This window comes from Populus alba, chromosome 1 (genome assembly GCF_005239225.2).
Source record: "Populus alba chromosome 1, ASM523922v2, whole genome shotgun sequence".
In the NCBI taxonomy this organism is placed as follows: Eukaryota; Viridiplantae; Streptophyta; class Magnoliopsida; order Malpighiales; family Salicaceae; genus Populus; species Populus alba.
Window position 1 is genome coordinate 9,635,306 of NC_133284.1, and position 27,986 is coordinate 9,663,291.

Consider the following 27,986-nt stretch of genomic DNA (forward strand, 5'->3'; position numbering starts at 1 on the left):
CTTTTTAAGAACTGAAAAAGAACATACATACATACATATATATATATATATATATATATGTGTGTGTGTGTGTGTGTGTATATATATATATATATATATATATATGTATGTATGTATGTATGTATATATATATACATACATATATATATCTGTGTGAAGTCTAAAAAATCTAACTAGCTTACCGTTCGGAAAAGTGATCTAACTCACGTTTTCAGAAAATTCAAAATTTTTTTTTTTTTTATGTTTTTGAATCGTTTTGATGTATAAATATCAAAAATAATTTTTTTTTTTAAATATCATTTTGATGTATTTTTAAATGAAAAGCACTTTGAACCACAACCACAATCTCAAAACATGGTTCATGAGCTGGATAATCGGTTAATCAATTAATCCAAACAATCTTGTCCATTCTCTTTAGACAAGGTGGTTGATAGCTTGTACTTGGTAAAGCTAAGATAAATTATGGTCAGTGCCTGCAAAAGATTTCATTTAGTGGGGGACTCTTAGATGTTTAAGTAAGTATTTTTTTAGAGTTTAGAAAGTATAATAATATTATAGAAAGAATGCTATGAAAGTATATATACAGTGAAGAATGAATGTTATGAACTTTTATTTTGAAGAATTCATAGTATATTTATAGGCCATGAGTTTTGTCTTTTTATAAAGAAGAGGAACTGAAGTGTAATTTCACTTTTGTTATATTTTAAGTTATATTTCACTTATTTTATCCAGCTAAAAAATAGAGACAAGGTGGGTCATGATACACTTAATACACTTAATGGTGTTGTTGGAGTATAGACTTGTTTAATTAAGTCTATTCGTTGAGAAATAATTTTTCTATGATTTCAAGTAAAATTTATAGAATTGATGGTGTTAAATCCAATCATCTTTTAGGTCTAACGACGTACCTGAGTCTGGTGCACTACCAAACCCAATCATGACTGGGTCTCACTAGCACCAGACTTAGCAAAGTTTGGGTCTGACGTTGGCCAAACCCAATCATCTCTCGGGTCTGCCAGTACCAAACCCAACAAGGTTTAAGTCTAGCATTAACTAGATCCAACCATTTTTTATATTTGGTTAGCATCATACCTAATTAACTCTTGGGTATAACTTTGGTCAAACCTAACATGTCTCTATTAAGGTTTGTTTGATGATGACACGTGTTAATTCAATACACTTGAGAATTTTTAAAAATTTATATTTATATATTTTTCTTGCTGAGATTTTTTTTTTTGGTATGTATATCCACGGCCTAGAACAGGAAAAAGAAGAGAGTAGGATTATCATTCTAAAGTTTCACCAAATAATCCAAAGAAACATTTACTAAAAAAAAAAAAATTATGAATGGAAAAAGGTGTCCTTGAGGCCGCATTGACAACTTACATGAAAAGGAATGAATATAACAAACTAGTAGCAAGCCTATAAAACACGGTAGTTAACTCCAAGAAATCCCCTTGTGAAGGCTTTTTTAGAGGACACAAGATATATAATTGCTAAAAATCCACCGAAATATAAAAAAAGGTGGGCAGCCAATATTTATATTCATAACAAGAAGCTGTTGTTTAGTGCTAAATTAAAGATTATCAAAACATGATTTTTTTAAAAAACTTGAATTTCACATCATTGGAAGTTTTTATTCTAAAAATCATGCTTTTAATAAAACATAAATGTTTTTTTTATGAAAATAAAAAAATGAATAAATAAGAAAAGGGAATGGTAACCAAAAAAAAAATATCCCCCTAAAATTCAAATCTTATGATTATTTATTTTAATTACTATAAAATTAAATAAAAATAGATTTTAATAATATATTGGCGTGGTAAAAGATTTTTTACCACTATTTTAACATAGTTTTTTAAGGATAAGTTTGTTGTGCCCCTGCTTTTGTGTTTGCGATGTGAAAAATATAGTAAAATATTTGGTAACTGTAAAAAATGTGTTTTATATTATGGGGCCCATTAAAAAATTGAGTTTGAAACGTAGTTTTTATATGCTTTTTTAACTGCATTTCGTAATATACTATTTGTTTTTGCGTTTTAAAGAGCGCTTTTAAAAAAATTTAATAATTTTTTTATTTTTTTCCCGCTTCAAATTAAAATTTTTTAGGTGTTTTAGATTATTTTGATGCCCTAATATCAAAAATAATTTTTTTAAAATAAAAATAATATACTTTAAAAAGTAACCACAACTACCAAACATTTTATACATGTTTTTTGATGTACATAAATCTTAAACACAATTTTTACCAAACATATATCTAATAAATACAATTAACCATATATATTTTTTTTAATTTTGTTTTTAAACCACATCTACCAAAACTAGGTAAAAAGGAGATAAGGTTCTCACATTATCTGTCAACAACACCAGTTCGTAGATTTGGCTTCTCATAAAAAACGGGAAACACCAATGCCAGTTGTACAGCAATAAAGTAGGTTCATATGATGCTTCTTGTTTATCCCAAAAGGACATAGAAAAGCATGCTTACCAAGTCTGTAACAATGGCTTGCCATGTTCATGACTGCAGCAGGTTTGCTGTTGTTATAGGGCTAACAAAGAAAAAAGAAATACTCGTATATTTGGTCTATATACAAATTTTCAAAAATAAATTCAATGAATTTTTTATTTATTTTAAATTCAATAAAATACTTCTTTTTTAGAACGATTCGTACCTCGAGTTAGCCAGGTATCGTCTAGTGTACGTAGTCTACTCTAATTCAAAGCACACCAAACATAGTACGAAACAGTTATTTGTCTAATCTCTTCTAGTGCAATCAATAAAATATACAATATACCAAACACTGCCTTGTCAAGACTGCAATGATCCGTGTATTTTTTTAGTTGATAGCTACGCAAACTCAGATTTTCATGGGCTTAAAAAAAGCCCATGTAACATGTTGAAAGCTCCGACGAGGCAAGACAATTTAATAACGAAATGTCATTTTCCTTGTACCTGCAAACCTCGCCCTGCTAACATCAACTTCCCTACTTTTCCTTACATAATTTTATAGTATTATTTCATTGCCCATCACTGTTAGAAACATTGTTTTGTTTGGTTCTCCAGACAAAGGTATCCTCGAAAGATCCCTCTCCTTCCCTCTTTATCTCAGTTTTACATCAAAGTAGTGTACAGTGTCACCAGAAGAACCGGCGAAAGTCTCATCTCCTCACACTCCAAAAGTTATGAAAGGAGAGAGACAGAGAGAAACAAGAAAGAGAGGGATCGTTGTGTAACATCTAGTGCAAGGTTTGGTACTTTTGGTAGGCCACCACACAACGCACTTTTGTCAAAATACTCACACACACATACAATTACACATTACTTACATGACTACTGAACAATAAAAGAAACAAAAGGCAAAGGGAAGGTCTTTAATTCAAAAACTCACATAATTTTCAATTTATTTTTCTGCTCTCTCTCTCTCTTCTTGACCAGCACCTGCATTTCCCCGTCAAAACTCTAGATGATGTTCAAATCTAGGGTTTTTGTTGTTATGTCATGGTTCAATACTGTTTGAGTTGTTTAGCCCTTTTGGCTTTTGTAACTTTCAAAGCTGCTCCTAATTCTGCTCTCAACATATGTTCACAAAATAAGTTGTCTTTTTGGGCTGTGAGACTGAAATTTCTTGCTTGTTGAGCATCATCTTCTTGCTAGGTTTAGTGGGTTTAGTCAATTTTTGCTAGATTTTCTTGATTCTCTCCGTTGATTTTCTTGCTAGTCATCTTAGAAACCTCTTGAGAATTCCTTCGTATCTATTTTTTTTGAGGTTTTAGGGCTAAAAGGGTTTTCATTTCCTTTCATCTTTTCACCTCTCAACTTGAAAATCTGAAATTTTGTTGCAGTCTAACATTTGCACTCTTTATAGAAAAACCCTTGCAAAACCCTTGTCTTGAAACCCTCACCTTTATTTACTAATTTTCACAAAATTGGGTTAAATTCTAAAGGGTCTAAAAAATACACAATCTTTAGCAACTAAACAAAGAAGGAAAGAAGAATAAGTTATTATTTCCCCCCTCTGATCTTGTACCGTAGTGGTCTTGCTCTATTTTGCTCAGTAAATGCATGGATGGAAGAGAAGCCATGCCATTTTCTAGTGGGTCATCTCCATACCATATTCATAGAGGAAGTGGGTTTCTTGGGCCCGGGTATGGATCACAACATGGTGTATCGCATCCCCCACCTGGGTTCAGATCCTTGTCAAATCCTCAACTTGCAGCTCAATCAAATGTCCGGTCTGGCTCAACTGTGCCAGCATTTTCAATAGAGCCACCAGATGTCAATTTCGGTCATGGCATTAACATGGCTGCAACCTCTGAGGTGCAAGTGGGTGAACCAGTGAAGAAGAAGCGAGGGAGGCCCCGGAAATACGGCTTGGCTGGGCAGGTTTCACTTGGATTGTCTCCCTTGCCAAATAAGCCTAAGCCATCTTCAGGGGAGGATTCTTCCACCCCAAAAAGAAATAGAGGGCGGCCGCCTGGGAGTGGAAGGAAGCAGCAATTGGCGACTCTTGGCAAGTATTTGAATTAGATTATTTTGTAGTTATATGCTATTGTAAGTTAATAATATGAAATCTTATTGGCATTTAATGTGGTTTAATAATCAGTTATAATGCAGGGAATTCACACTTGCTTAATATTAGGAAGTAAGGAATTGTGCTCAATAGTGATCTTGTCATTTTATTTTCATCGAGTTATTTAATTAGCAATGTTCTGCATTTGTTATCATAATTTTGCTTGGACATAAATGCTAAGCTTTTATCCATTTAATTGCCTTGCTCTATTCTTTCAAAGCTGTTGCCATCTGTCAATTAAATCTTTTGAATGCTTCTTGTCTTAAAGCAGTTTTAATCTGTCTTTGATGTTAAATTTGATTTTGATATCTGTGTTGTCTTATATATCTAAGGCTAGTTGATTTCTTCTAATTTTCTAAAATGTTTTTAATTGATATTGCAAGGTGAATGGATGAACAGTACTGCTGGAGTAGCTTTTTCTCCGCATGTGATCAGCATTGGAGTTGGAGAGGTATGCTATATCCTTTGTAATGTCAAGTTTTCTTGGACACTTGACTTGTAATCAAGTTGTGAGGTCTACTAATTTAAATCAAGATTCAGTTAACTTGAAAGGTTTTCCTCCGTGAAACACATTTTACTGGCCACATTTATGATTTTTTAAATATGAAAGAAGCTGATCACATCTTCACTGGAATTGAATGCATGAGTTTTCTTGCATCTTGAAGGGGAGAAATACCAGTATTAGGATAGCTGTCCTTGACATTGAAGCTTCCTTAATGTTTGTGCAAGTCTGTGTTGTCCAATATGTAAGTGAAACTTGTATGGTTTTCCTCCATGAAATACATTTTTCTGGCTGCTTTTGTACTTTTTAAAATATGAAAGAATCTAGTCTTAGCATCACTGGAATTGAATGCTTGAGGTTTTCTAGCACTTGTGGAGTTGTAGAAATAACAATATCAGGATACTTGCCCTGACATTGAAGCTTTCAATGCTTTTGTAAGCTTGTGTTTTGTCCAGTATGTGAGTGGTTTAGCTGTACGAAATAGTTAAACAGTTTGTTGAAAACAAAAATTGCATGTCAATGGAGAAACATGGTGTGTAAGTGCATGCTCACGCACACATGCTTTTGCACATATGAAGTTGCATAATTTCCCAATTTCATGTTGATCTGAAACCTGTTACATTGTTCTTTGTAGGATATTGTTTCAAAACTACTGTCATTTTCCCAGCAAAGGCCAAGGGCTGTTTGCATCTTGTCTGGCACTGGTACAGTTTCCTCAGTAACACTCCGTCAGCCAGCATCTTCTGGGTCCTCTATCACATATGAGGTTAAGGCAGTCACATATTTATGGATATTTTTCTAGATTAAACTGTTTCCTCTGAGTAACTTAGCTTCCTTAGCTTAATTTATATGAAAATGCTGATCTGAAAATTGGGTGTGAATGTCAGTTTACCACACTTATATTTCTCTTTCCCCCCACTAAGTTTTATTAGAATCTCACCAGCTTTCTGACTTGTTTCATAGTATAGTAGCTCTTTTCTCATCATCTAATATGTCAATGTACTGACATAATGAATTCCTTACTTATTATTGAGTTTGAGCATGCCTAGCTTCCTGATACTTTCTTAAACGCTCTCTTGTTATTTATTAAAACACTGAAGGTAAGAGCTTGTGCAAACAATGTAACAGCTGTTAACTTCTGGATTTTTGGATCCACTAGTGAAGTCAGAATCAATAATTGAATAAATGAATTCTAGGGAATATTTGAACATAGAATGCAAGAAGAACCAGGGAATGGTAAGGTTCTGGTGGAAATGAGGAAAGAAAGGGTAGATGGGACTCAAGTCCATCTGGAGGTGCTTGAGCTTTGAATGAAAATAAATTGAAGCTGAAGCTTAGTTGCTGAAGGTTATGATCTATTCAAATTTTGATAAAAGCCAATGGTTGGGAGTTTCCTTGAAGGTCTGGAATTTGAATATGGAACATGATTGGGCATATGTTTTATCTAGTAGGTTAGGTTTTAGGCAGGGTTAAGTGTCTAATTTTGGTAATAGGTTCATACTTCCATGACTTGCCTGGGATTACATGGATAGCAAATGGTCTATAGGTGAGGATTCTAATGTTGTTACAAGGAACTAATTCACTGGTCTCAAATTATTGAAATATCAATTAATGTGCCACCTAAGTGCAGATAACAAAACCAATTTTGATTATCATTTGTCTTAAACTTTGGGCATAATCATATATCGGGGATGATGAAGACAAGAGTGCATACCTGGCATGAACATTCTGGACTAGTGGTTAACTGTTACTTTGAACTTTGGGTGCAAGGTTCCAAAATCTAATTGAAAGAGCAAGCATTTGTCACGTTCTGGTAATGCTTCCAGAGATAGGATGGTAATTCTTGGCTTCAATGTTATTTATTTTGTGGTAGTTCTCACATGTTTAGCCACATTAACTTGTTCAGCGAATTCCAGGGGTAGCAAACACTTTTTTACTTTCTTTCAAAAAATAAGGATGTGCCATTTAATAGTGGATCAAAGTGGCTTCAGAGTTTTGGCAGATTTAATGTAAAATAAGAGAACTTTTGAAGGCGGTCATTTGAAGTATTGCTATATGTTTGGCCACATTGAATTGTTTAGTGAGTTTGAGGACTGCAAACACTTTTTGTAGTGGATTTAAGCTGGTGCTGAGTATTGTGGTTTAATGGGGAAAAAAGTTGCAACTCAAGGTGGATCAATCTGAAAATGCATTTGGTCAAGTAATTTTTCTTGATTTATCGTATTGATGAAAAATGAGCTGCATTACACACAAGCTGCATGACCATGAACCTTTCAAAATGTGTATTGTTGGACTTGGATTGGTCATTTTTGCCTTTTCCTTCTGCTTAGGCACTTCTTAATTGTTTTAACCATGTTTTTAGCAGCAAGAAGGAACTCATTTAGAATATTTAACTTTTGTAGGGCCGTTTCGAGATATTATGCTTGTCAGGCTCTTACTTGGTTGCTGAAGATGGTGGGCCTCGCAATCGAACTGGTGGTGTAAGCGCTTCTCTTTCTAGTCCTGATGGCCATGTCATTGGTGGTGCAATTGCAGTGCTTATTGCTGCCAGCCCAGTTCAGGTAATATTCTGATGCTCTGAGTTATGTTGTACCTTCCATTGGTCATTCTATGATGATGTTAACTTAGAATCTTTAATATTTACTGAAAGTCCATATCTTCTTTATGATGAGTGCCATGTGCAAAAAATTGTAAAATTTTCTCAATGTTCAAATCTGTTTTAATAGTAATTCAGACCTTCAGTTTACGGAAAGCAGCTAGAATCATGAACACCATGCTCAATATATGGTATAGAATGGCATGCAAAATTCATGGTTCATCTTTTGCATATATGTGAAGTGTGCAGCATTGTTTGGGATGTGCAACATTCGCTATGGGTGATCACATTGCATATAGAATGCTTACTTTAAGATATACAATATCAATTGTGTATTGGATTATTGTATTTGATACTGAACTTGGTAAAAACAGAACAGTTTGAGTAACTAAAATTTGAGACTATTTGGTTTTGAATCTTCTTGCTATTGGATTATGATTACCAGTAAATATATATCCCTTTTGGTGTTGTGTTTATACACGTTCCTTTATAGTCCAGCTTATTAGTCTAGTGGCGGGGTCATGATAAAATGATAAAGGACTCTTCAATTGTTGCAGGTGGTGGTCTGTAGTTTTGTTTATGGTGTTTCTAAGAAGGATAAACAAGTAAGCCATCCCATAAATGAAAAAGACTCCACATCTTGGCCTGATGATAATTTAGATAACCTGAAATCAGTCACACCTACTAGCATGCCTCCTCAAAGTTTCACTTCCTCTCCGACGAGCATTTGGCCTGGACCACGACCAGTTGATATGAGAAACCCCCACACTGATATTGACTTGACGCGAGGATGACTGTTTGCTGCAACAGACACATGGCAATTTTGTACATTTCTGTTGTTGTAAATGTATCCAATCCTGTGATAATTATGAACTCAATTCTCCCAACTAAAGGGCAATGCGTTTGTGCTAACGTAGTTTGTACAAGAAGCCATAATTTAACCTTTTCAAGTGACAGTGTAAACTTGTCAAAATTTCCAGGTAAACATTAATCTCTAGCAGAAAGAAATCGCTGTTTCAAGCAGATGATGACTGCTATTCTTTGGACCTTCGGTTTCTCTGGTAACTCATTTCTAGTTTAACCGAGTCTTGGCAGGAGTTTCCTTGCAAGCATTACCCAGATTAATTCTTTTTGAAGGAAACCTAGATGTTGCTTGAGCATGACATAATTTTGATGGCTACTATTGGATTTTGTCAATCAAGGAGAAAACACCAGCATTAAAGTGTAAAAACGATCTGAGTTATTCTGTAGGGTTTCCAGACATGGCCTCAAACTTTACATCACCTACAAGTGGTCACCACCCGTATATGTCCTCTACCAGTAAACAGTTTTGAGGGTGGAGATGCGGTTGCACCATCAGAATGCGATGGTAAGTACCATGACAATCACACACCTGTGGTGGCATTGTCAACGGCATGGTTCGGTAAAAAGAGATGCCACCACCTTATCACCATTAATGGAAATGGAAGTATGGAAAGCTTTAGGCATAAATGACAAGGAATGGGGATGGCTGGATATCACCTGGTCTGATGCTTGATTTCCATTTGTTTTCTTTCTTGTGGTCTGCAATAATCTTTCCTTGCTGCAAGACAACGTTGTTTTATTCCCGACTCTTCACTTCTGGTTGAAAAGGACCCAGTTCACAAACCTGTTCCGCTGGAACACAGGTAATGCACAACAGTAGCGCGCCAAAGTGGGAAGTACCAAGAAAATTGTCGTGGTACCTTTGAGCTACAGACAATTTCACACTTAAAGAAGATTTTTTCCTTTTTCTTTTTCTTTTTCAAATTGGCATTTCTTTTTATTTATCTTTATTCATTGTTCTAAAAATAAAATAAAAATGAACTAAAAGAGTGAACACCGTGAGGGGTATCCAACGAAAAATTCAGCATCAATGCTCATAACATAAAAATATTAACATTATCTTGTTATGTCAGGAGTAACCAAATCCAAACCAACACCAACTTACAACATCCAAAATCTGGGGAATGAAAGATCTCAAGCCAAGAAACAAAGTGTATACTGCTTGATCTTGCAACACCTATGTCTCATACTGTCTTATTCTAAAAGACATATTTAACAAGTCTTAATAAAAACAGCGCAGGGCAACCAGAATCCTTGTGCTTCCATTCTTATATGATCTTGAATCCTTTATACCAACAAATCATGAGATCTCCAGCAGTTGCTTTATGTCACGCTGCAAAAACATTAAAAGGCTTGAGATTTCCCACTATGTATCAACAGAAGCCAGCATAACTGAGAGAAACTAGAGATTCAAGCACGTTTCCTGTGGTGTTTTTTTCTGTTACCTCAAGACTAAGAGGTGAAGTTGTGGGGTAGTAACGACCAACAACTTGGCCATCCTTGCTGACAAGGAACTTAGCGAAGTTCCACTGAATATCATCACCAAAAATTCCCCATTTCCCCAACTTCAAGAACTTGTACAGTGGAGAAGCATTCTCACCATTTACATCAATCTAAAGGGCAAACGTGGGAGAAAGATTAGAATACTATTCACACATCACATTAAAATTAGAATTTCAATCTTTCAGATACTAAATAAAGGGTCACACTCCTGCACACAGAACCAGACTTCGGTAAAATCGAAACGTATCACAGTTGTTAATGCAACAAGATTGGAGCAATTTTGACTTTTATATGAGCAAGCATGCAGTTGAAATAGATTAAAAGATAACACCAGGAAACATGCCATTTGGCATATGTGCTTCCATCTGGCAACCACGTAAACCTCTCTACAAAATCCTTCCCATAGCCACTGTAAAAAATTTAGCAGGGGAAAGAGGGGGAAGGCGGAGGCAAGGGGGGGCGCAAGTCTTCTAACATTTCAACAAATGAATTAAGAGAGCAGTCAACTTCCATGCAACTAGCATTTACCTTGTCAAAGATGGGAAATTCTGATTTGAAGCGAGTGCAGACAAAGTCTGTGATCTGATCATTAGTTCCTGGTTCCTGCTCGCCAAACTGATTGCATGGAAATGCCAGTATCTCCAGTCCTGCACCAAGCCATCAAGACCTAGATGTCATATAGACAAGTAGAAGTAAAACAAGAACTGTATTCAAGTAACAGGCACTGAACATGCCCAGAGATATGAAGGAGCAAAGGGCATATAATTCACATGCAAGAAAAATGATGCTTTGAGAATACCATTCTCATGCATGCTAATGCTTTTGAAAAATGTAAAGTCAGGGGCTTAAGATATAAAATGCAAGCTTAAGTCGCTAACCTTGATCTTTGTACTTCTCATATAATTGATTCAATTCAGCGTAATTTGAGTTGGTCAACCCACTGTATAATCAACCAACATGAAGCAAAACCAACAAATAAGGACCTTAATTGCCTCCTAAATTATCTTAATAGTGGCTAAAGAATACCAAGAGTACTAACCTCGAAATAAAAAAAATTCGAAGTTCATTCTTATCCATTGAAAAGAAAATAAAAAAGACGGAACATGGGAATTACCATTTTGAAGCAACATTAACAATCAGCAACACTTTTCCCTTGAAAATGCTAAGATCCACATCATTTTCCTTAGCATCCTGCATTGAAACACAGCAAAGCAACCACCCATATCAGTGTTTGGACTGAATTGTAGTTTAAAGGATAAAAACGCATCCTTTGTGTTTATAGTTGCAAACCTACATGGAAAGAATTTGGGCCAAGAAACTACTACTCACTAACCTTGATAGTGAAGTCATGGACTGATTCTGGGTTCTTTGAGGTTTGGGTTGCCATTGAAGAAGCTAAAGAGGCAGAGAGAAGCAAGTGAAGAAGCGGTAAAAGAGTAATACAGCTAAAGCGAAACGAAGAGAACTGAGATGGAATCATCAACACCTGTTTTGAGTTTTGACTTTTGTTTTGAGTTCTCACATCGCACGTGCCTGTCTGTCTGTCTGTATGTCCATCATACTGTAAGTTTTGTGGAAGAACATGTGACCGAACATATTCGCACGTGTGCTTTTGCTAAAAAGAACAATAGACTAAGACCGTTCATGGCTCAGGTGAGAGGCCCTGGAAAAGGAGCCCAGATTGTTGGGCCTAACCCCACCTAAGTGTTAGCAGGCCTGATCCATATGGAACATCCCAATTCCCATGCAGCGGACATCTCATTCTCAGCAAGTAATATTAATTTAAAAAAAATAAATTTTTTTTTTTTTGATAAAATCAGAAAGCTTTTATGTATTTCATGAAATATTTTATTTTTCTTTTTGAGATCTGATCTGAAATGTCATAAACTCACGGTCGTTAGTCTCAACTTTGCAGGTGAAATGATTGGTTGGTGCTACATGTTGCAATTAAATGGCTGAGATGAATTGTTAAAGACTCATATTAATTACTTCTGTTATCCAATGTATACGAATAAAGATGATAATTTTATTTTTTAAAAAAATTAGATTATTTTTAAAAAAATATTGAAAAATCAATACATTTTGGAAAAAAAGGAAGAAATTAACACAATTTATATATATTACAATTGAGAAATGCAATATTCAAATTTATCACTATTAAAAATATGATATTTCAAAACATATTATGATATAAGTTGCGCGTAGAGCGGGAAGAGGAGAGAGAAAAAAATAAAAAGGAAACCTTGGCATACTTGAGCTCCGATCATGACATCATCATTACCATTAAAAAAATCTTATTGAAATAAATTCAAAAACACCAAGAAAGGTCATCAATAATGACCCCAGTGTGTCACACTTACAGCTCAAACGTGACAAGTGGCTTACTACCTTTGATGATAATTGTTACTCACTCTATTTATCGTTTATGATCTATTATAATGTCGTTAAACTTGTCTCATTGAAATCTTTTGATAACATCAGTATGTAATAAAAGCTTCAATGTACTTTTGAAAACTTTTCTCTCTCTCCTCTCTCCTTATATGCTATATATTCTATAATTTTGTTGAATGTTATGTTTTTTAATAGCAACAAACTTGAATGTAATATTTTTTTAATCATAACATGTAAAAATTATATTATTTTACTATTCTTTCCCACACTATTTTATTTTATCACTATTTTTGTCATAACCCATTTTAGATTATTCCCCAATTCATATTTTTTTTCTCTTAAAAAAAATAAAATACAAAAAAAAATATTATAAAAAATATAACAATGAAAAAAAAGGATGTTAGAATGCTAAAAAAATGATAAACAAATTGGTCAAGGAGGTTTAAAAATACAAAAATTAAAATTTGGTAGTATTTTATTGACTGATGAGAGCCTTGTTGACAAAGAAAAATCAATTTGAGAAAGAAAAGTCCAAGATTAGATATTTATGTACTCAATTAAATTTTATTGAAGGTTTAATTGAATTTATGGAGAGTTTGATTGAAAAAAAAAAATTAATTTTGGAGTTAATTGAGCTTTAATTGGAAGAAATTAAAGTTCTGAGTTCAAAATATAATTTTCAAGAGTTAATTTGGTCTAATCAGGAGCTTAATTGCATAAGTATTGAAGTTTGATGGCCAATTAGGGACTTAATTGAAGAAATCTGAAACCAAGGATCAAAATGAAAAAGGTGCATAAATAGAGGTGCTGCAATTAAACCAAATCAGGGGGAAGAAATTAGAAGTTTATGCTCAATTGAGGGTCACATTGCATAAATTCAAGACTAAGGATCAATTTGAAAAAGGCGGCCAACTTTAGGGCCAACGATTGAATTTGACGGGGATGCAATTGAATTGATTTTTAAAATCAAAATTGCAATTGAGAACTCGATTGAATAAATCACAAATTGAGGATTGATTTGTACTTTCACATAAGTTTGGCGTCATTTTCATTTAAATAAAATGGCGTGTTTTGCCCAAAACGACGCTGTTTCATACAATGTTTATTTTTTTTAAAAAGACCCAAAACGATGCCCTTTTAAACGGCATCGTACATCTTCTTCTTCCCTTGGACATGCAGAAAACAAGAGAAGGGAGCTTTTGTTCCCCTGTTTTCACCACCTTTTTTTTCCTCCTTTTAACTCAAAAAGATGTCGACTAAGGACACCTATTTGCTCAGTTGACCCGTGGCCTCCCACGTGTATAGAGGAGACGTGCCTCCTCGAGCAATCATGGGGCGGTAGCACAGTGACCGCCCTGGCGATGTCTCCCCCCCCCCTCCCTATTTTCACCACCCTTCTTTTGCCTATAAATATAGAGGCAAAAAGGGGGCAAAATAGGAGAGAACGAGAAGAAAAAAAAAAGAAGAAGAGAAAGAACAGGAAAAAAAGAAAGAAAGAAAGAATAGTGAAAGAGAAGATGAATAACAGAGTAGAAAAAAGAAGAAAAAAAAACAGGGAGGGAAGGAAAAAAAGAAAACAGAGGAAGAGAGAAAAGAATAGAGGGGGAAGACCAAAAGAAAAGGGAACAAAAATGAAGAGGGAAGAGAGAAAAGAGGAGGAGAAAAGGAAAGAAAAAAAAAAACAGAGAAGGGAGAGGAAGAAGAATGAGAAGCACCGCCGACCACCAACACTGCCACCGCGACAACAACACCTCCACCGCCAGCAGCACCGCCTCGACGCCACCCCAGGCTGCCTAATCTCTTTCTCCTTTGCTCAGTCGCTGTCTGCGTTTGCATGCAAAACACGAATAATTCACTTTCTGCAGCAAACTAAGCACAGTAACCAGCCCATTTGGTTTTGGGTTGGGTCTGGCCTAGCCCCTTGATCTGGGCCAAGGCCGACCCATTTAAAAAAAAATAAAAGAAAATTTATGTTTCTTTTAATATTTGTGATTTCCCCACCTTTTGATTTATGTTTCTTTTTTTTTGCTTAAATAACAGTTTTTTTTTTGTCATTTTAAAAAAATACAAATCTGGTATTAAAATACTTGATTTTCATCAAAGCTTCCAAAAATTAAAAAAAATTGAAAAACAAAATGTTTTTGTGCGTACGACCAAGTATTTCAAAGCTAAAAAATCATATTGTGTTTGTCATACACTAGAAAAAAAAAATGTTTTAGCATGCATTTTAGCTTTAATAACCAGTTTATTAAAGTTAAGAGAACATTGGCCAAAATTCAAAAAAAAACAAAAATTTTATTTTGTTTGTCTTTTAGTATCTAGGGTATAACATTACACGTAATACGTATTCTGGATATTACATTCTTTTTTTCAGACACTAGAAGAGTTAGGTTTTACCCCATTAAGATAAGAATCTCGTTATAGAGAAGGGCTTTTCTTAAATCTTAGATAGACATAATCAACAATTAGAAACCATAACAAGACCTTTTATTTTATTAGACAACAAAACAATGCAACTTACCTTAAGTAGGGCTAAGTTAGGATGCTAATACCTTCCCTTTACGCAACCAGTCTCCGTACTTGATCTCTGAGACTAGTTAGGGTTTCTAGTAACCAAAATACTAGGTGGCAACTCCCATTCAAATTTTCTACTGATAAGAGACAAGAATTCCTTGTCTCTTCACATTTGCCAGATAGACCATTACATTTTTCCTTGAGGGTGGATGACAGCCGCGACACCTAACACATGCGACAATTTTAAAAAACCATGCTAATAAACAAAAATAATAGTAGATGACATCATCTAATCCCATGTAGCTATTCATTAGATAATGATGGCATGCGGCAACAAGATTAAAGTAAAGGGATAACTAGAAATCAATTCTCAACGTTCAAAGTCACTAATAAATTAGTCCTTAACTTGTTGATTTCTCTTATTATTTTTTTCTAACAAGTTCATCATCCTCCAAGTTTTCTTAAAATAAAATTGAATTCATGAATAAAATGATAATTATTGTATTTCAATGCAAGTGACTTAGGAAAAAGTGTCATAAAACTTTTTGAGAATTTTATTATATATATATATATATATATGTGTGTGTGTGTGTGTGTGTGTGTGTGTGTGTGTTGATCTTGGTATAATAGATAGCAAGTTATAGTTTAGTTTACACAATATGTAAGTTTATGTAGCCAAGTTAATCCTGTAATAGAGATCAAATTTAGCATGCAAACTAAATATATAAAACAATTATTAAACTTGAAATAATGCAAGTTGATAAGAAATGTAATTATTTATTGAAACAATTTAAGATATATTAAAAAAATAGCTAATGTTATTTGTTATTGAAACTTTATTGTTTGTATCTTGGTGTGATGAAATGATGTCAACAAGTCTCTTAAGATTCTAACAACATTAACTTGATTCATAAAATTGAATTTAATTCATAAAATAATTTAAAATTCAACTGATAATCTATTATAATTATTATGTTTGAAATAAAATACTAAATCACAAAATTAAATTCAATTGTATTATTTGAAATATTTTTACTATAGCATCTTAAGGATTTAATTTTCCAAACAAGTCCTTGCTCAAGTCATCTCTCTCTCCCCCTCTTTCCTTCTATATGTTGTTGATTTTTGTTTAATCTCAGAATTTTAATGACTAATATTTTGTTGTATTGAAATTAGGTTTAAGTTATTTGTTAATTAGAAGCCTCAATTCATTTCTTTATAAAGAATTGATTAAATTAAGTCAAATGTTTTTTTATTATTATTTTGGAATATTATATATGAGGATTTGTGATATTTAATTGGAGATTATTGGTTTTTTTTTTTTATGTGGGTGTAGATATTTTTGCTTGAAAATACATCAAAATAATTTTTTTTTATTTTTTTATATCAACATATTAAAATAATAAAAAATACTAAAAAATTAGTAATTTAATATTTTTTCACACAAGAAAAAACTATGGCAAATACAAGAATTTATTTAAGGCTATTCCAAACAACTGTTAGAATACTTAATCTCTCTTGTCATCCAACAGGTATAGAAAGATCCAAACACTCAAGAGGAAGCATTCTTCTTCGCAAGAAGCCACATTCTGATTGGGAGGCGGAGGAGGAGACTGATACAACAGTAAAATTGAACAAGATCCTTGAAAGATAGATGGGTTTATACCTTAAAAATAAACAAACAAGAAATGAAGAAAAGCACACGGTTCGCATAACGCTGTAAACTACTTTCTCAAGATTAGCTATAATTCGTCTCGCGATCCTTGCAGAAATGAAAAAGACCGGGTAAAAAAACCCACATCATCACAACATGATGTTTATGTTGGATTTTTCACAGGGATGTAGTGAAACAAATTTAGAGTTATTTAGGGTTTATGTGAAAATTACTTAAAGATTATATGTTTTTTTTTACTTTGAGTATTTACATCAAGGTTAGGTTATTACAAACCACAAGTTATTCAAGTATTTGGTCTCTAATAGTAATCTACACAAATCACTAGCGAAAAATCTCTTATACCTTTTAAGAAGAGAGATTTATATATTTTAGAATGCTAACTCTTTTTTTTTTTAAGTATTAAAATAATATATTTTCCTCACCACTCATTTTTTATAGAAAATAAAAAAACCACAAGGTTCTATTTATAAAGAAACATAAAAAACCCTATAAACCTATAAATAAGTTTATTCAATCAAAGTCTCAACTTGATTTTTTTAGGTCTATAATTGTAATTTCCTTTATTAATTACATTTTAGTTTTTAATTTCTAAAATTTATTTACAATCAAGTTACATTTGATTAATCATTTCATTTTAATTCTAACCAATAGTTCTTATGTACGTAATTTATTAGGTTCTTTAATAAGTTAGCCCAAATATAAATTATAATTCTAAATAAAATAAGATTAAATAAATTAAACAATTAAATTTATTATAAATTCAATATTTGATATATATTTGAAAATCAAATATAATATCTACCAATCTATCATGATCGCTCATATATTAGAAAAGTGATCTCCCATATATCAGAAAATTCATAAGTGATTTTACTTAATCTTTTAGTGACTAATTTCTATGTATAATTATTATCCCTTTATCATCGATTATGTCTATTTTATTAAATTTTTTTAGTTTTCAACATTATAGTCATTGATTATTTGAATAAAATTTTGAAATTCTTTTCGAGACTTATTTCACACTTAAAGAAGATTTTTTCTTTTTCTTTTTCAAATTGGCATTTCTTTTTATTTATCTTTATTCATTGTTCTAAAAATAAAACAAAAATGAACTAAAAGAGTGAACACCGTGAGGGGTATCCAACGAAAAATTCAGCATCAATGCTCATAACATAAAAATATTAACATTATCTTGTTATGTCAGGAGTAACCAAATCCAAACCAACACCAACTTACAACATCCAAAATCCGGGGAATGAAAGATCTCAAGCCAAGAAACAAAGTGTATAATGCTTGATCTTGCAACACCTATGTCTCATACTTGTCTTATTCTGCAAGACATATTTAACAAGTCTTAATAAAAACAGCGCAGGGCAACCAGAATCCTTGTGCTTCCATTCTTATATGATCTTGAATCCTTTATACCAACAAATCATGAGATCTCCAGCAGTTGCTTTATGTCACGCTGCAAAAACATTAAAAGGCTTGAGATTTCCCACTATGTATCAACAGAAGCCAGCATAACTGAGAGAAACTAGAGATTCAAGCACGTTTCCTGTGGTGTTTTTTTCTGTTACCTCAAGACTAAGAGGTGAAGTTGTGGGGTAGTAACGACCAACAACTTGGCCATCCTTGCTGACAAGGAACTTAGCGAAGTTCCACTGAATATCATCACCAAAAATTCCCCATTTCCCCAACTTCAAGAACTTGTACAGTGGAGAAGCATTCTCACCATTTACATCAATCTAAAGGGCAAACGTGGGAGAAAGATTAGAATACTATTCACACATCACATTAAAATTAGAATTTCAATCTTTCAGATACTAAATAAAGGGTCACACTCCTGCACACAGAGCCAGACTTCGGTAAAATCGAAACGTATCACAGTTGTTAATGCAACAAGATTGGAGCAATTTTGACTTTTATATGAGCAAGCATGCAGTTGAAATAGATTAAAAGATAACACCAGGAAACATGTCATTTGGCATATGTGCTTCCATCTGGCAACCACGTAAACCTCTCTACAAAATCCTTCCCATAGCCACTGTAAAAAATTTAGCAGGGGAAAGAGGGGGAAGGGGGAGGCAGGGGGGGCGCAAGTTTCTAACATTTCAACAAATGAATTAAGAGAGCAGTCAACTTCCATGCAACTAGCATTTACCTTGTCAAAGATGGGAAATTCTGATTTGAAGCGAGTGCAGACAAAGTCTGTGATCTGATCATTAGTTCCTGGTTCCTCCTCCCCAAACTGATTGCATGGAAATGCCAGTATCTCCAGTCCTGCACCAAGCCATCAAGACCTAGATGTCATATAGAAAAGTAGAAGTAAAACAAGAACTGTATTCAACTAAAAGGCACTGAACATGCCCAGAGATATGAAGGAGCAAAGGGCATATAATTCACATGCAAGAAAAATGATGCTTTGAGAATACCAATCTCATGATGCTTTTGACATAATGTAAAGTCAGGGGCTTAAGATATAAAATGCAAGCTTAAGTCGCTAACCTTGATCTTTGTACTTCTCATATAATTGATTCAATTCAGCGTAATTTGAGTTGGTCATACCACTGTATAATCAACCAACATGAAGCAAAACCAACAAATAAGGACCTTAAATGCCTCCTAAATTATCTTAATAGTGGCTAAAGAATACCAAGAGTAATAACCTCGAAATAAAAAAATTCGAAGTTCAATCTTATCCATTGAAAAGAAAATAAAAAAGACGTAACATGGGAATTACCATTTTGAAGCAACATTAACAATCAGCAACACTTTTCCCTTGAAAATGCTAAGATCCACATCATTTTCCTTAGCATCCTGCATTGAAACACAGCAAAGCAACCACCCATATCAGTGTTTGGACTGAATTGTAGTTTAAAGGATAAAAACGCATCCTTTGTGTTTATAGTTGCAAACCTACATGGAAAGAATTTGGGCCAAGAAACTACTACTCACTAACCTTGATAGTGAAGTCATAGACTGATTCTGGGTTCTTTGAGGTTTGGGTTGCCATTGAAGAAGCTAAAGAGGCAGAGAGAAGCAAGTGAAGAAGCGGTAAAAGAGTAAAACAGCTGAAGCAAAACGAAGAGAACTGAGACGGAATCATCAACCTGTTTTGAGTTTTTGACTTTTGCAGATTGTGTTCTCACATCGCACGTGCCTGTCTGTCTGTCTGTATGTCCATCATACTGTAAGTTTTGTGGAAGAACATGTGACCGAACATATTCGCACGTGTGCTTTCGCTAAAAAGAACAATAGACTAAGACCGTTCATGGCTCAGGTGAGAGGCCCTAGAAAAGGAGCCCAGATTGTTGGGCCTAACCCCACCTAAGTGTTAGCAGGCCTGATCCATATGGAACATCCCAATTCCCATGCAGCGGACATCTCATTCTCAGCAAGTAATATTAATTTAAAAAAAATAAATTTTTTTTTTTGATAAAATCAGAAAGCTTTTATGTATTTCATGAAATATTTTATTTTTCTTTTTGAGATCTGATCTGAAATGTCATAAACTCATGGTCGTTAGTCTCAACTTTGCAGGTGAAATGATTGGTTGGTGCTGCATGTTGCAATTAAATGGCTGAGATGAATTGTTAAAGACTCATATTAATTACTTCTGTTATCCAATGTATACGAATAAAGATGATAATTTTATTTTTAAAAAAAAATTAGATTATTTTTAAAAAATATTGAAAAATCAATACATTTTGGAAAAAAAAGGAAGAAATTAACACAATTTATATATATTACAATTGAGAAATGCAATATTCAAATTTATCACTATTAAAAATATGATATTTCAAAACATATTATGACATAAGTTGCGCGTAGAGCGGGAAGAGGAGAGAAAAAAAAAAAAGAAGGAAACCTTGGCATACTTGAGCTCCGATCATGACATCATCGTTACCATTAAAAAAATCTTATTGAAATAAATTCAAGAACACCAAGAAAGGTCATCAATAATGACCCCAGTGTGTCACACTTACAGCTCAAACATGACAAGTGGCTTACTACCTTTGACGATAATTGTTACTCACTCTATTTACCGTTTATGATCTATTATAGTGTCGTTAAACTTGTCTCATTAAAATCTTTTGATTACATTAGTATGTAATAAAAGCTTCAATGTACTTTTGAAAACTTTTCTCTCTCTCCTCTCTCCTTATATGCTATTTATTCTATAATTTTGTTGAATGTTATGTTTTTTAATAGCAACAAACTTGAATGTAATATTTTTTTAATCATAACATGTAAAAATTATATTATTTTACTATTCTTTCCCACACTATGTTATTTTATCACTATTTTTTTCATAACTCATTTTAGATTATTCCCCAATTCATATTTCTTTTCTCTTAAAAAAATAAAAAACAAAAAAAATATTACAAAAAATATAACAATGAAAAAAAAGGATGCTAGAATGCTAAAAAAAATGATAAACAAATTGGTCAAGGAGGTTTAAAAATACAAAAATTAAAATTTAGTAGTATTTTATTGACTGATGAGAGCCTTGTTGACAAAGAAAAATCAATTTGAGAAAGAAAAGTCCAAGATTAGATATTTATGTACTCAATTAAATTTTATTGAAGGTTTAATTGAATTTATAGAGAGTTTGATTGAAAAAAAAAATTAATTTTGGAGTTAATTGAGCTTTAATTGGAAGACATTAAAGTTCTGGGTTCAAAATATAATTTTCAAGAGTTAATTTGGTCTAATCAGGAGCTTAATTGCATAAGTATTAAAGTTTGATGGCCAATTAGGGACTTAATTGAAGAAATTTGAAACCAAGGATCAAAATGAAAAAGGTGCATAAATAGAGGTGCTGCAATTAAACCAAATCAGGGGGAAGAAATTAGAAGTTTATTGCTCAATTGAGGGTCCCATTGCATAAATTCAAGACTAAGGATCAATTTGAAAAAGGCGGCCAACTTTAGGGCCAACGATTGAATTTGACGGGGATGCAATTGAATTGATTTTTAAAATCAAAATTGCAACTGAGGACTCGATTGAATAAATCACAAATTGAGGATTGATTTGTACTTTCACATAAGTTTGGCGTCATTTTCATTTAAATAAAATGGCGTGTTTTGCCCAAAACGACGCCGTTTCATACAATGTTTATTTTTTAAAAAAAGACCCAAAACGATGCCATTTTAAACGGCACTGTACATCTTCTTCTTCCCTTGGACATGCAGAAAACAAGGGAAGGGAGCTTTTGTTCCCCTGTTTTCACCACCTTTTTTTCCCTCCTTTTAACTCAAAAAGATGTCGACCAAGGACACTTATTTGCTCAGTTGACCCATGGCCTCCCACGTGTATAGAGGAGACGTGCCTCTTCGAGCAATCATGGGGCGGTAGCACAGTGACCGCCCTGGTGATGTCTCCCCCCCCCCTATTTTCACCACCCTTCTTTTGCCTATAAATACAGAGGCAAAAAGGGGGCAAAACAGGAGAGAACGAGAAGAAAAAAAAAAAAGAAGAGAAAGAACAGGAAAAAAAGAAAGAAAGAAAGAATAGTGAAAGAGAAGATGAATAACAGAGTAGAAAAAAGAAGAAAAAAAAACAGGGAGGGAAGGAAAAAAAGAAAACAGAGGAAGAGAGAAAAGAATTGAGGGGGAAGACCGAAAGAAAAGGGAACAAAAATGAAGAGGGAAGAGAGAAAAGAGGAGGAGAAAAGGAAAGAAAAAAAAAACAGAGAAGGGAGAGGAAGAAGAAGGAGAAGCACCACCGACCACCAACACTGCCACCGCGACAACAACACCTCCACCGCCAGCAGCACCGCCTCGACGCCACCCCAGGCTGCCTAATCTCTTTCTCCTTTGCTCAGCCGCTGTCTGCGTTTGCATGCAAAACACGAATAATTCACTTTCTGCAGCAAACTAAGCACACTAACCAGCCCATTTGGTTTTGGGTTGGGTCTGGCCTAGCCCCTTGATCTGGGCCAAGGCCGACCCATTTAAAAAAAAATAAAAGAAAATTTATGTTTCTTTTAATATTTGTGATTTCCCCACCTTTTGATTTATGTTTCTTTTTTTTGCTTAAATAACAGTTTTTTTTGTCATTTAAAAAAAATATGAATCTGGTATTAAAATACTTGATTTTCATCAGAACTTCCAAAAATTAAAAAAAATTGAAAAACAAAATGTTTTTGTGCGTACGACCAAGTATTCCAAAGCTAAAAAATCATATTGTGTTTGTCATACACTAGAAAAAAAAATGTTTTAGCATGCATTTTAGCTTTAATAACCAGTTTATTAAAGTCAAGAGAACATTGGCCAAAATTCAAAAAGAACAAAAATTTTATTTTGTTTGTCTTTTAGTATCCAGGGTATAACATTACACGTAATACGTATTCTGGATATTACATTCTTTTTTTCAGACACTAGAAGAGTTAGGTTTTACCCCATTAAGATAAGAATCTCGTTATAGAGAAGGGCTTTTTTTAAATCTTAGATAGACATAACCAACAATTAGAAACCACAACAAGACCTTTTATTTTATTAGACAACAAAACAATGTAGCTTACCTTAAGTAGGGCTAAGTTAGGATGCTAATACCTTCTCTTTACGCAACCAGTCTCCGTACTTGATCTCTGAGACTAGTTAGGGTTTCTAGTAACCAAAATACTAGGTGGCAACTCCCATTCAAATTTTCTACTGATAAGAGACAAGAATTCCTTGTCTTTTCACATTTGCCAAATAGACCATTACATTTTTCCTTGAGGGTGGATGACAGCCGCGACACCTAACACGTGCGACAATTTTAAAAAACCATGCTAATAAACAAAAATAATAGTAGATGACATCATCTAATCCCATGTAGCTATTCATTAGATAATGATGGCATACGACAACAAAATTAAAGTAAAGGGATAACTAGAAATCAATTCTCAACGTTCAAAGTCACTAATAAATTAGTCCTTAACTTGTTGATTTCTCTTATTATTTTTTCTAACAAGTTCATCATCCTCCAAGTTTTCTTAAAATAAAATTGAATTCATGAATAAAATGATAATTATTGTATTTCAATGCAAGTGACTTAGGAAAAAGGTGTCATAAAACTTTTTGAGAATTTTTTATATATATATATATATATATATATATATATATATGTTGATCTTGGTATATAGATAGCAAGTTATAGTTTAGTTTATACAATATGTAAGTTTATGTAGCCAAGTTAATCCTGTAATAGAGATCAAATTTAGCATGCAAACTAAATATATAAAACAATTATTAAACTTGAAATAATGCAAGTTGATAAGAAATGTAATTATTTATTGAAACAATTTAAGATATATTAAAAAAAATAGCTAATGTTGTCAAGGATACATTATTTGTTATTGAAACTTCATTGTTTGTATCCTGGTGTGATGAAATGATATCAACAAGTCTCTTAAGATTCTAACAACATTAACTTGATTCATAAAATTGAATTTAATTCATAAAATAATTTAAAATTCAACTGATAATCTATTATAATTATTATGTTTGAAATAAAATACTAAATAACAAAATTAAATTCAATTGTATTATTTGAAATATTTTTACTATAGCATCTTAAGGATTTAATTTTCCAAACAAGTCCTTGCTCAAGTCATCTCTCTCTCCCCCTCTTTCCTTCTATATGTTGTTGATTTTTGTTTAATCTCAGAATTTTAATGACTAATATTTTGTTGTATTGAAATTAGGTTTAAGTTATTTGTTAATTAGAAGCCTCAATTCATTTCTTTATAAAGAATTGATTAAATTAAGTCAAATGTTTTTTTTATTATTATTTTGGAATATTATATATGAGGATTTGTGATATTTAATTGGAGATTATTGGTTTTTTTTTATGTGGGTGTAGATATTTTTGCTTGTAAATACATCAAAATAATTTTTTTTTTTATATCAACATATTAAAATAATAAAAAATACTAAAAAATTAGTAATTTAATATTTTTTTCACACAAGAAAAAACTATGGCAAATACAAGAATTTATTTAAGGCTATTCCAAACAGCTGTTAAAATACTTAATCTCTCTTGTCATCCAACAGGTATAGAAAGATCCAAACACTCAGTAGGAAGCATTCTTCTTCGCAAGAAGCCCCATTCTGATTGGGAGGCGGAGGAGGAGACTGATACAACAGTAAAATTGAACAAGATCCTTGAAAGATAGATGGGTTTATACCTTAAAAATAAACAAACAAGAAATGAAGAAAAGCACACGGTTCACATAACGTTGTAAACTACTTTCTCAAGATTAGCTATAATTCGTCTTGCGATCCTTGCAGAAGTGAAAAAGACCGGGGAAAAAAACCCACATCATCACAACATGATGTTTATGTTGGATTTTTCACAGGGATGTAGTGAAACAAATTTAGAGTTATTTAGGGTTTATGTGAAAATTACTTGAAGATTATATGTTTTTTTTTTACTTTGAGTATTTACATCAAGGTTAGGTTATTACAAACCACAAGTTATTCAAGTATTTGGTCTCTAATAGTAATCTACACAAATCACTAGCGAAAAATCTCTTATACCTTTTAAGAAGAGAGATTTTATATATTTTAGAATGCTAACTCTTTTTTTTTTTTTTTAAGTATTAAAATAATATATTTTCCTCACCACTCATTTTTTATAGAAAATAAAAAAACCACAAGGTTCTATTTATAAAGAAACATAAAAAACCCTATAAACCTATAAATAAGTTTATTCAATCAAAGTCTCAACTTGATTTTTTTAGGTCTATAATTGTAATTTCCTTTATTAATTACATTTTAGTTTTTAATTTCTAAAATTTATTTACAATCAAGTTACATTTGATTAATCATTTCATTTTAATTCTAACCAATAGTTCTTATGTACGTAATTTATTAGGTTCTTTAATAAGTTAGCCCAAATATAAATTATAATTCTAAATAAAATAAGATTAAATAAATTAAACAATTAAATTTATTATAAATTCAATATTTGATATATATTTGAAAATCAAATATAATATCTACCAATCTATCATGATCGCTCATAAATTAGAAAAGTGATCTCCCATATATTAGAAAATTCATAAGTGATTTTACTTAATCTTTTAGTGACTAATTTCTATGTATAATTATTATTCCTTTATCATCGATTATGTCTATTTTATTAAATTTTTTTAATTTTTAACATTATAGTCATTGATTATTTGAATAAAATTTTGAAATTCTTTTCAAGACTTATTTCACACTTAAAGAAGATTTTTTCTTTTTCTTTTTCAAATTGGCATTTCTTTTTATTTATCTTTATTCATTGTTCTAAAAATAAAACAAAAATGAACTAAAAGAGTGAACACCGTGAGGGGTATCCAACGAAAAATTCAGCATCAATGCTCATAACATAAAAATATTAACATAATCTTGTTATGTCAGGAGTAACCAAATCCAAACCAACACCAACTTACAACATCCAAAATCCGGGGAATGAAAGATCTCAAGCCAAGAAACAAAGTGTATAATGCTTGATCTTGCAACACCTATGTCTCATACTTGTCTTATTCTGCAAGACATATTTAACAAGTCTTAATAAAAACAGCACAGGGCAACCAGAATCCTTGTGCTTCCATTCTTATATGATCTTGAATCCTTTATACCAACAAATCATGAGATCTCCAGCAGTTGCTTTATGTCACGCTGCAAAAACATTAAAAGGCTTGAGATTTCCCACTATGTATCAACAGAAGCCAGCATAACTGAGAGAAACTAGAGATTCAAGCACGTTTCCTGTGGTGTTTTTTTCTGTTACCTCAAGACTAAGAGGTGAAGTTGTGGGGTAGTAACGACCAACAACTTGGCCATCCTTGCTGACAAGGAACTTAGCGAAGTTCCACTGAATATCATCACCAAAAATTCCCCATTTCCCCAACTTCAAGAACTTGTACAGTGGAGAAGCATTCTCACCATTTACATCAATCTAAAGGGCAAACGTGGGAGAAAGATTAGAATACTATTCACACATCACATTAAAATTAGAATTTCAATCTTTCAGATACTAAATAAATGGTCACACTCCTGCACACAGAACCAGACTTCGGTAAAATCGAAACGTATCACAGTTGTTAATGCAACAAGATTGGAGCGATTTTGACTTTTATATGAGCAAGCATGCAGTTGAAATAGATTAAAAGATAACACCAGGAAACATGTCATTTGGCATATGTGCTTCCATCTGGCAACCACGTAAACCTCTCTACAAAATCCTTCCCATAGCCACTGTAAAAAATTTAGCAGGGGAAAGAGGGGGAAGGGGGAGGCAAGGGGGGGCGCAAGTCTTCTAACATTTCAACAAATGAATTAAGAGAGCAGTCAACTTCCATGCAACTAGCATTTACCTTGTCAAAGATGGGAAATTCTGATTTGAAGCGAGTGCAGACAAAGTCTGTGATCTGATCATTAGTTCCTGGTTCCTGCTCGCCAAACTGATTGCATGGAAATGCCAGTATCTCCAGTCCTGCACCAAGCCATCAAGACCTAGATGTCATATAGACAAGTAGAAGTAAAACAAGAACTGTATTCAAGTAACAGGCACTGAACATGCCCAGAGATATGAAGGAGCAAAGGGCATATAATTCACATGCAAGAAAAATGATGCTTTGAGAATACCATTCTCATGCATGCTAATGCTTTTGAAAAATGTAAAGTCAGGGGCTTAAGATATAAAATGCAAGCTTAAGTCGCTAACCTTGATCTTTGTACTTCTCATATAATTGATTCAATTCAGCGTAATTTGAGTTGGTCAACCCACTGTATAATCAACCAACATGAAGCAAAACCAACAAATAAGGACCTTAATTGCCTCCTAAATTATCTTAATAGTGGCTAAAGAATACCAAGAGTACTAACCTCGAAATAAAAAAAATTCGAAGTTCATTCTTATCCATTGAAAAGAAAATAAAAAAGACGGAACATGGGAATTACCATTTTGAAGCAACATTAACAATCAGCAACACTTTTCCCTTGAAAATGCTAAGATCCACATCATTTTCCTTAGCATCCTGCATTGAAACACAGCAAAGCAACCACCCATATCAGTGTTTGGACTGAATTGTAGTTTAAAGGATAAAAACGCATCCTTTGTGTTTATAGTTGCAAACCTACATGGAAAGAATTTGGGCCAAGAAACTACTACTCACTAACCTTGATAGTGAAGTCATGGACTGATTCTGGGTTCTTTGAGGTTTGGGTTGCCATTGAAGAAGCTAAAGAGGCAGAGAGAAGCAAGTGAAGAAGCGGTAGTAAAACAGCTAAAGCGAAACGAAGAGAACTGAGATGGAATCATCAACACCTGTTTTGAGTTTTGACTTTTGCAGATTGTGTTCTCACATCACACGTGCCTGTCTGTCTGTCT

The 27,986-nt window shown here is 33.1% G+C and overlaps 4 protein-coding genes across 5 annotated transcripts; 1 reads left to right on the forward strand and 3 right to left on the reverse strand.

The window, feature by feature from the left end:
- The first annotated feature begins 3,007 nt into the window (after positions 1–3,007).
- LOC118033683 (AT-hook motif nuclear-localized protein 5) lies at positions 3,008–8,718 on the forward strand. Of its 2 annotated transcripts, none has more exons than XM_073404152.1 (5): positions 3,008–4,514; positions 4,958–5,025; positions 5,711–5,842; positions 7,479–7,637; positions 8,211–8,383. In XM_073404152.1, the coding sequence occupies exons 1-5, from the start codon at positions 4,067–4,069 to the stop codon at positions 8,241–8,243; spliced, it is 840 nt and encodes a 279-aa protein (XP_073260253.1). In that variant the 5' UTR covers positions 3,008–4,066; the 3' UTR covers positions 8,244–8,383. The 2 variants fall into 2 exon arrangements, with proteins under 2 accessions (XP_073260253.1, XP_034894653.1); XM_035038762.2 differs by having other exon boundaries at positions 3,029–4,514; positions 8,230–8,718.
- An 824-nt stretch (positions 8,719–9,542) lies between these two features.
- Positions 9,543–11,562, reverse strand: LOC118033684 (probable glutathione peroxidase 8). Its single transcript, XM_035038763.2, has 6 exons — positions 11,373–11,562; positions 11,154–11,230; positions 10,918–10,979; positions 10,568–10,686; positions 9,982–10,149; positions 9,543–9,869 (listed from the first exon to the last, which is right to left on the reverse strand). Exons 1-6 carry the CDS (start codon positions 11,517–11,519, stop codon positions 9,837–9,839), a joined length of 606 nt encoding a protein of 201 aa, XP_034894654.1. The 5' UTR covers positions 11,520–11,562; the 3' UTR covers positions 9,543–9,836.
- A 6,208-nt stretch (positions 11,563–17,770) lies between these two features.
- Positions 17,771–19,739, reverse strand: LOC118033685 (probable glutathione peroxidase 8). The gene is made up of 6 exons (XM_035038764.2): positions 19,579–19,739; positions 19,360–19,436; positions 19,125–19,186; positions 18,781–18,899; positions 18,197–18,364; positions 17,771–18,084 (listed from the first exon to the last, which is right to left on the reverse strand). The coding sequence occupies exons 1-6, from the start codon at positions 19,723–19,725 to the stop codon at positions 18,052–18,054; spliced, it is 606 nt and encodes a 201-aa protein (XP_034894655.1). The 5' UTR covers positions 19,726–19,739; the 3' UTR covers positions 17,771–18,051.
- Positions 19,740–25,944: 6,205 nt separating this feature from the next.
- Positions 25,945–27,942, reverse strand: LOC118033686 (probable glutathione peroxidase 8). The gene is made up of 7 exons (XM_073411401.1): positions 27,924–27,942; positions 27,776–27,837; positions 27,557–27,633; positions 27,321–27,382; positions 26,971–27,089; positions 26,385–26,552; positions 25,945–26,272 (listed from the first exon to the last, which is right to left on the reverse strand). The coding sequence occupies exons 2-7, from the start codon at positions 27,827–27,829 to the stop codon at positions 26,240–26,242; spliced, it is 513 nt and encodes a 170-aa protein (XP_073267502.1). The 5' UTR covers positions 27,830–27,837; positions 27,924–27,942; the 3' UTR covers positions 25,945–26,239.
- Between the last annotated feature and the right edge of the window lie 44 nt (positions 27,943–27,986).

Excerpts from the sequence above, each read along its gene's own strand:
- LOC118033683 (XM_035038762.2), top strand. The coding sequence starts at position 4,067 with ATGGATGGAAGAGAAGCCATGCCATTTTCTAGTGGGTCATCTCCATAC. Across the intron at positions 5,843-7,478 it reads GGTCCTCTATCACATATGAG|GGCCGTTTCGAGATATTATG; the intron begins GTTAAGGCAGTC and ends TAACTTTTGTAG. Across the intron at positions 7,638-8,229 it reads TTGCTGCCAGCCCAGTTCAG|GTGGTGGTCTGTAGTTTTGT; the intron begins GTAATATTCTGA and ends CAATTGTTGCAG.
- LOC118033684 (XM_035038763.2), bottom strand. The coding sequence starts at position 11,519 with ATGATTCCATCTCAGTTCTCTTCGTTTCGCTTTAGCTGTATTACTCTT. Across the intron at positions 10,980-11,153 it reads GTTAATGTTGCTTCAAAATG|TGGGTTGACCAACTCAAATT; the intron begins GTAATTCCCATG and ends TTGATTATACAG. Across the intron at positions 9,870-9,981 it reads CTTCACCTCTTAGTCTTGAG|CGTGACATAAAGCAACTGCT; the intron begins GTAACAGAAAAA and ends ATGTTTTTGCAG.
- LOC118033686 (XM_073411401.1), bottom strand. The coding sequence starts at position 27,829 with ATGGCAACCCAAACCTCAAAGAACCCAGAATCAGTCCATGACTTCACT. Across the intron at positions 27,090-27,320 it reads TGAGAAGTACAAAGATCAAG|GACTGGAGATACTGGCATTT; the intron begins GTTAGCGACTTA and ends GGCTTGGTGCAG. Across the intron at positions 26,553-26,970 it reads AATTTCCCATCTTTGACAAG|ATTGATGTAAATGGTGAGAA; the intron begins GTAAATGCTAGT and ends TTTGCCCTTTAG.
- LOC118033685 (XM_035038764.2), bottom strand. The coding sequence starts at position 19,725 with ATGATTCCGTCTCAGTTCTCTTCGTTTTGCTTCAGCTGTTTTACTCTT. Across the intron at positions 18,900-19,124 it reads TGAGAAGTACAAAGATCAAG|GACTGGAGATACTGGCATTT; the intron begins GTTAGCGACTTA and ends GGCTTGGTGCAG. Across the intron at positions 18,365-18,780 it reads AATTTCCCATCTTTGACAAG|ATTGATGTAAATGGTGAGAA; the intron begins GTAAATGCTAGT and ends TTTGCCCTTTAG.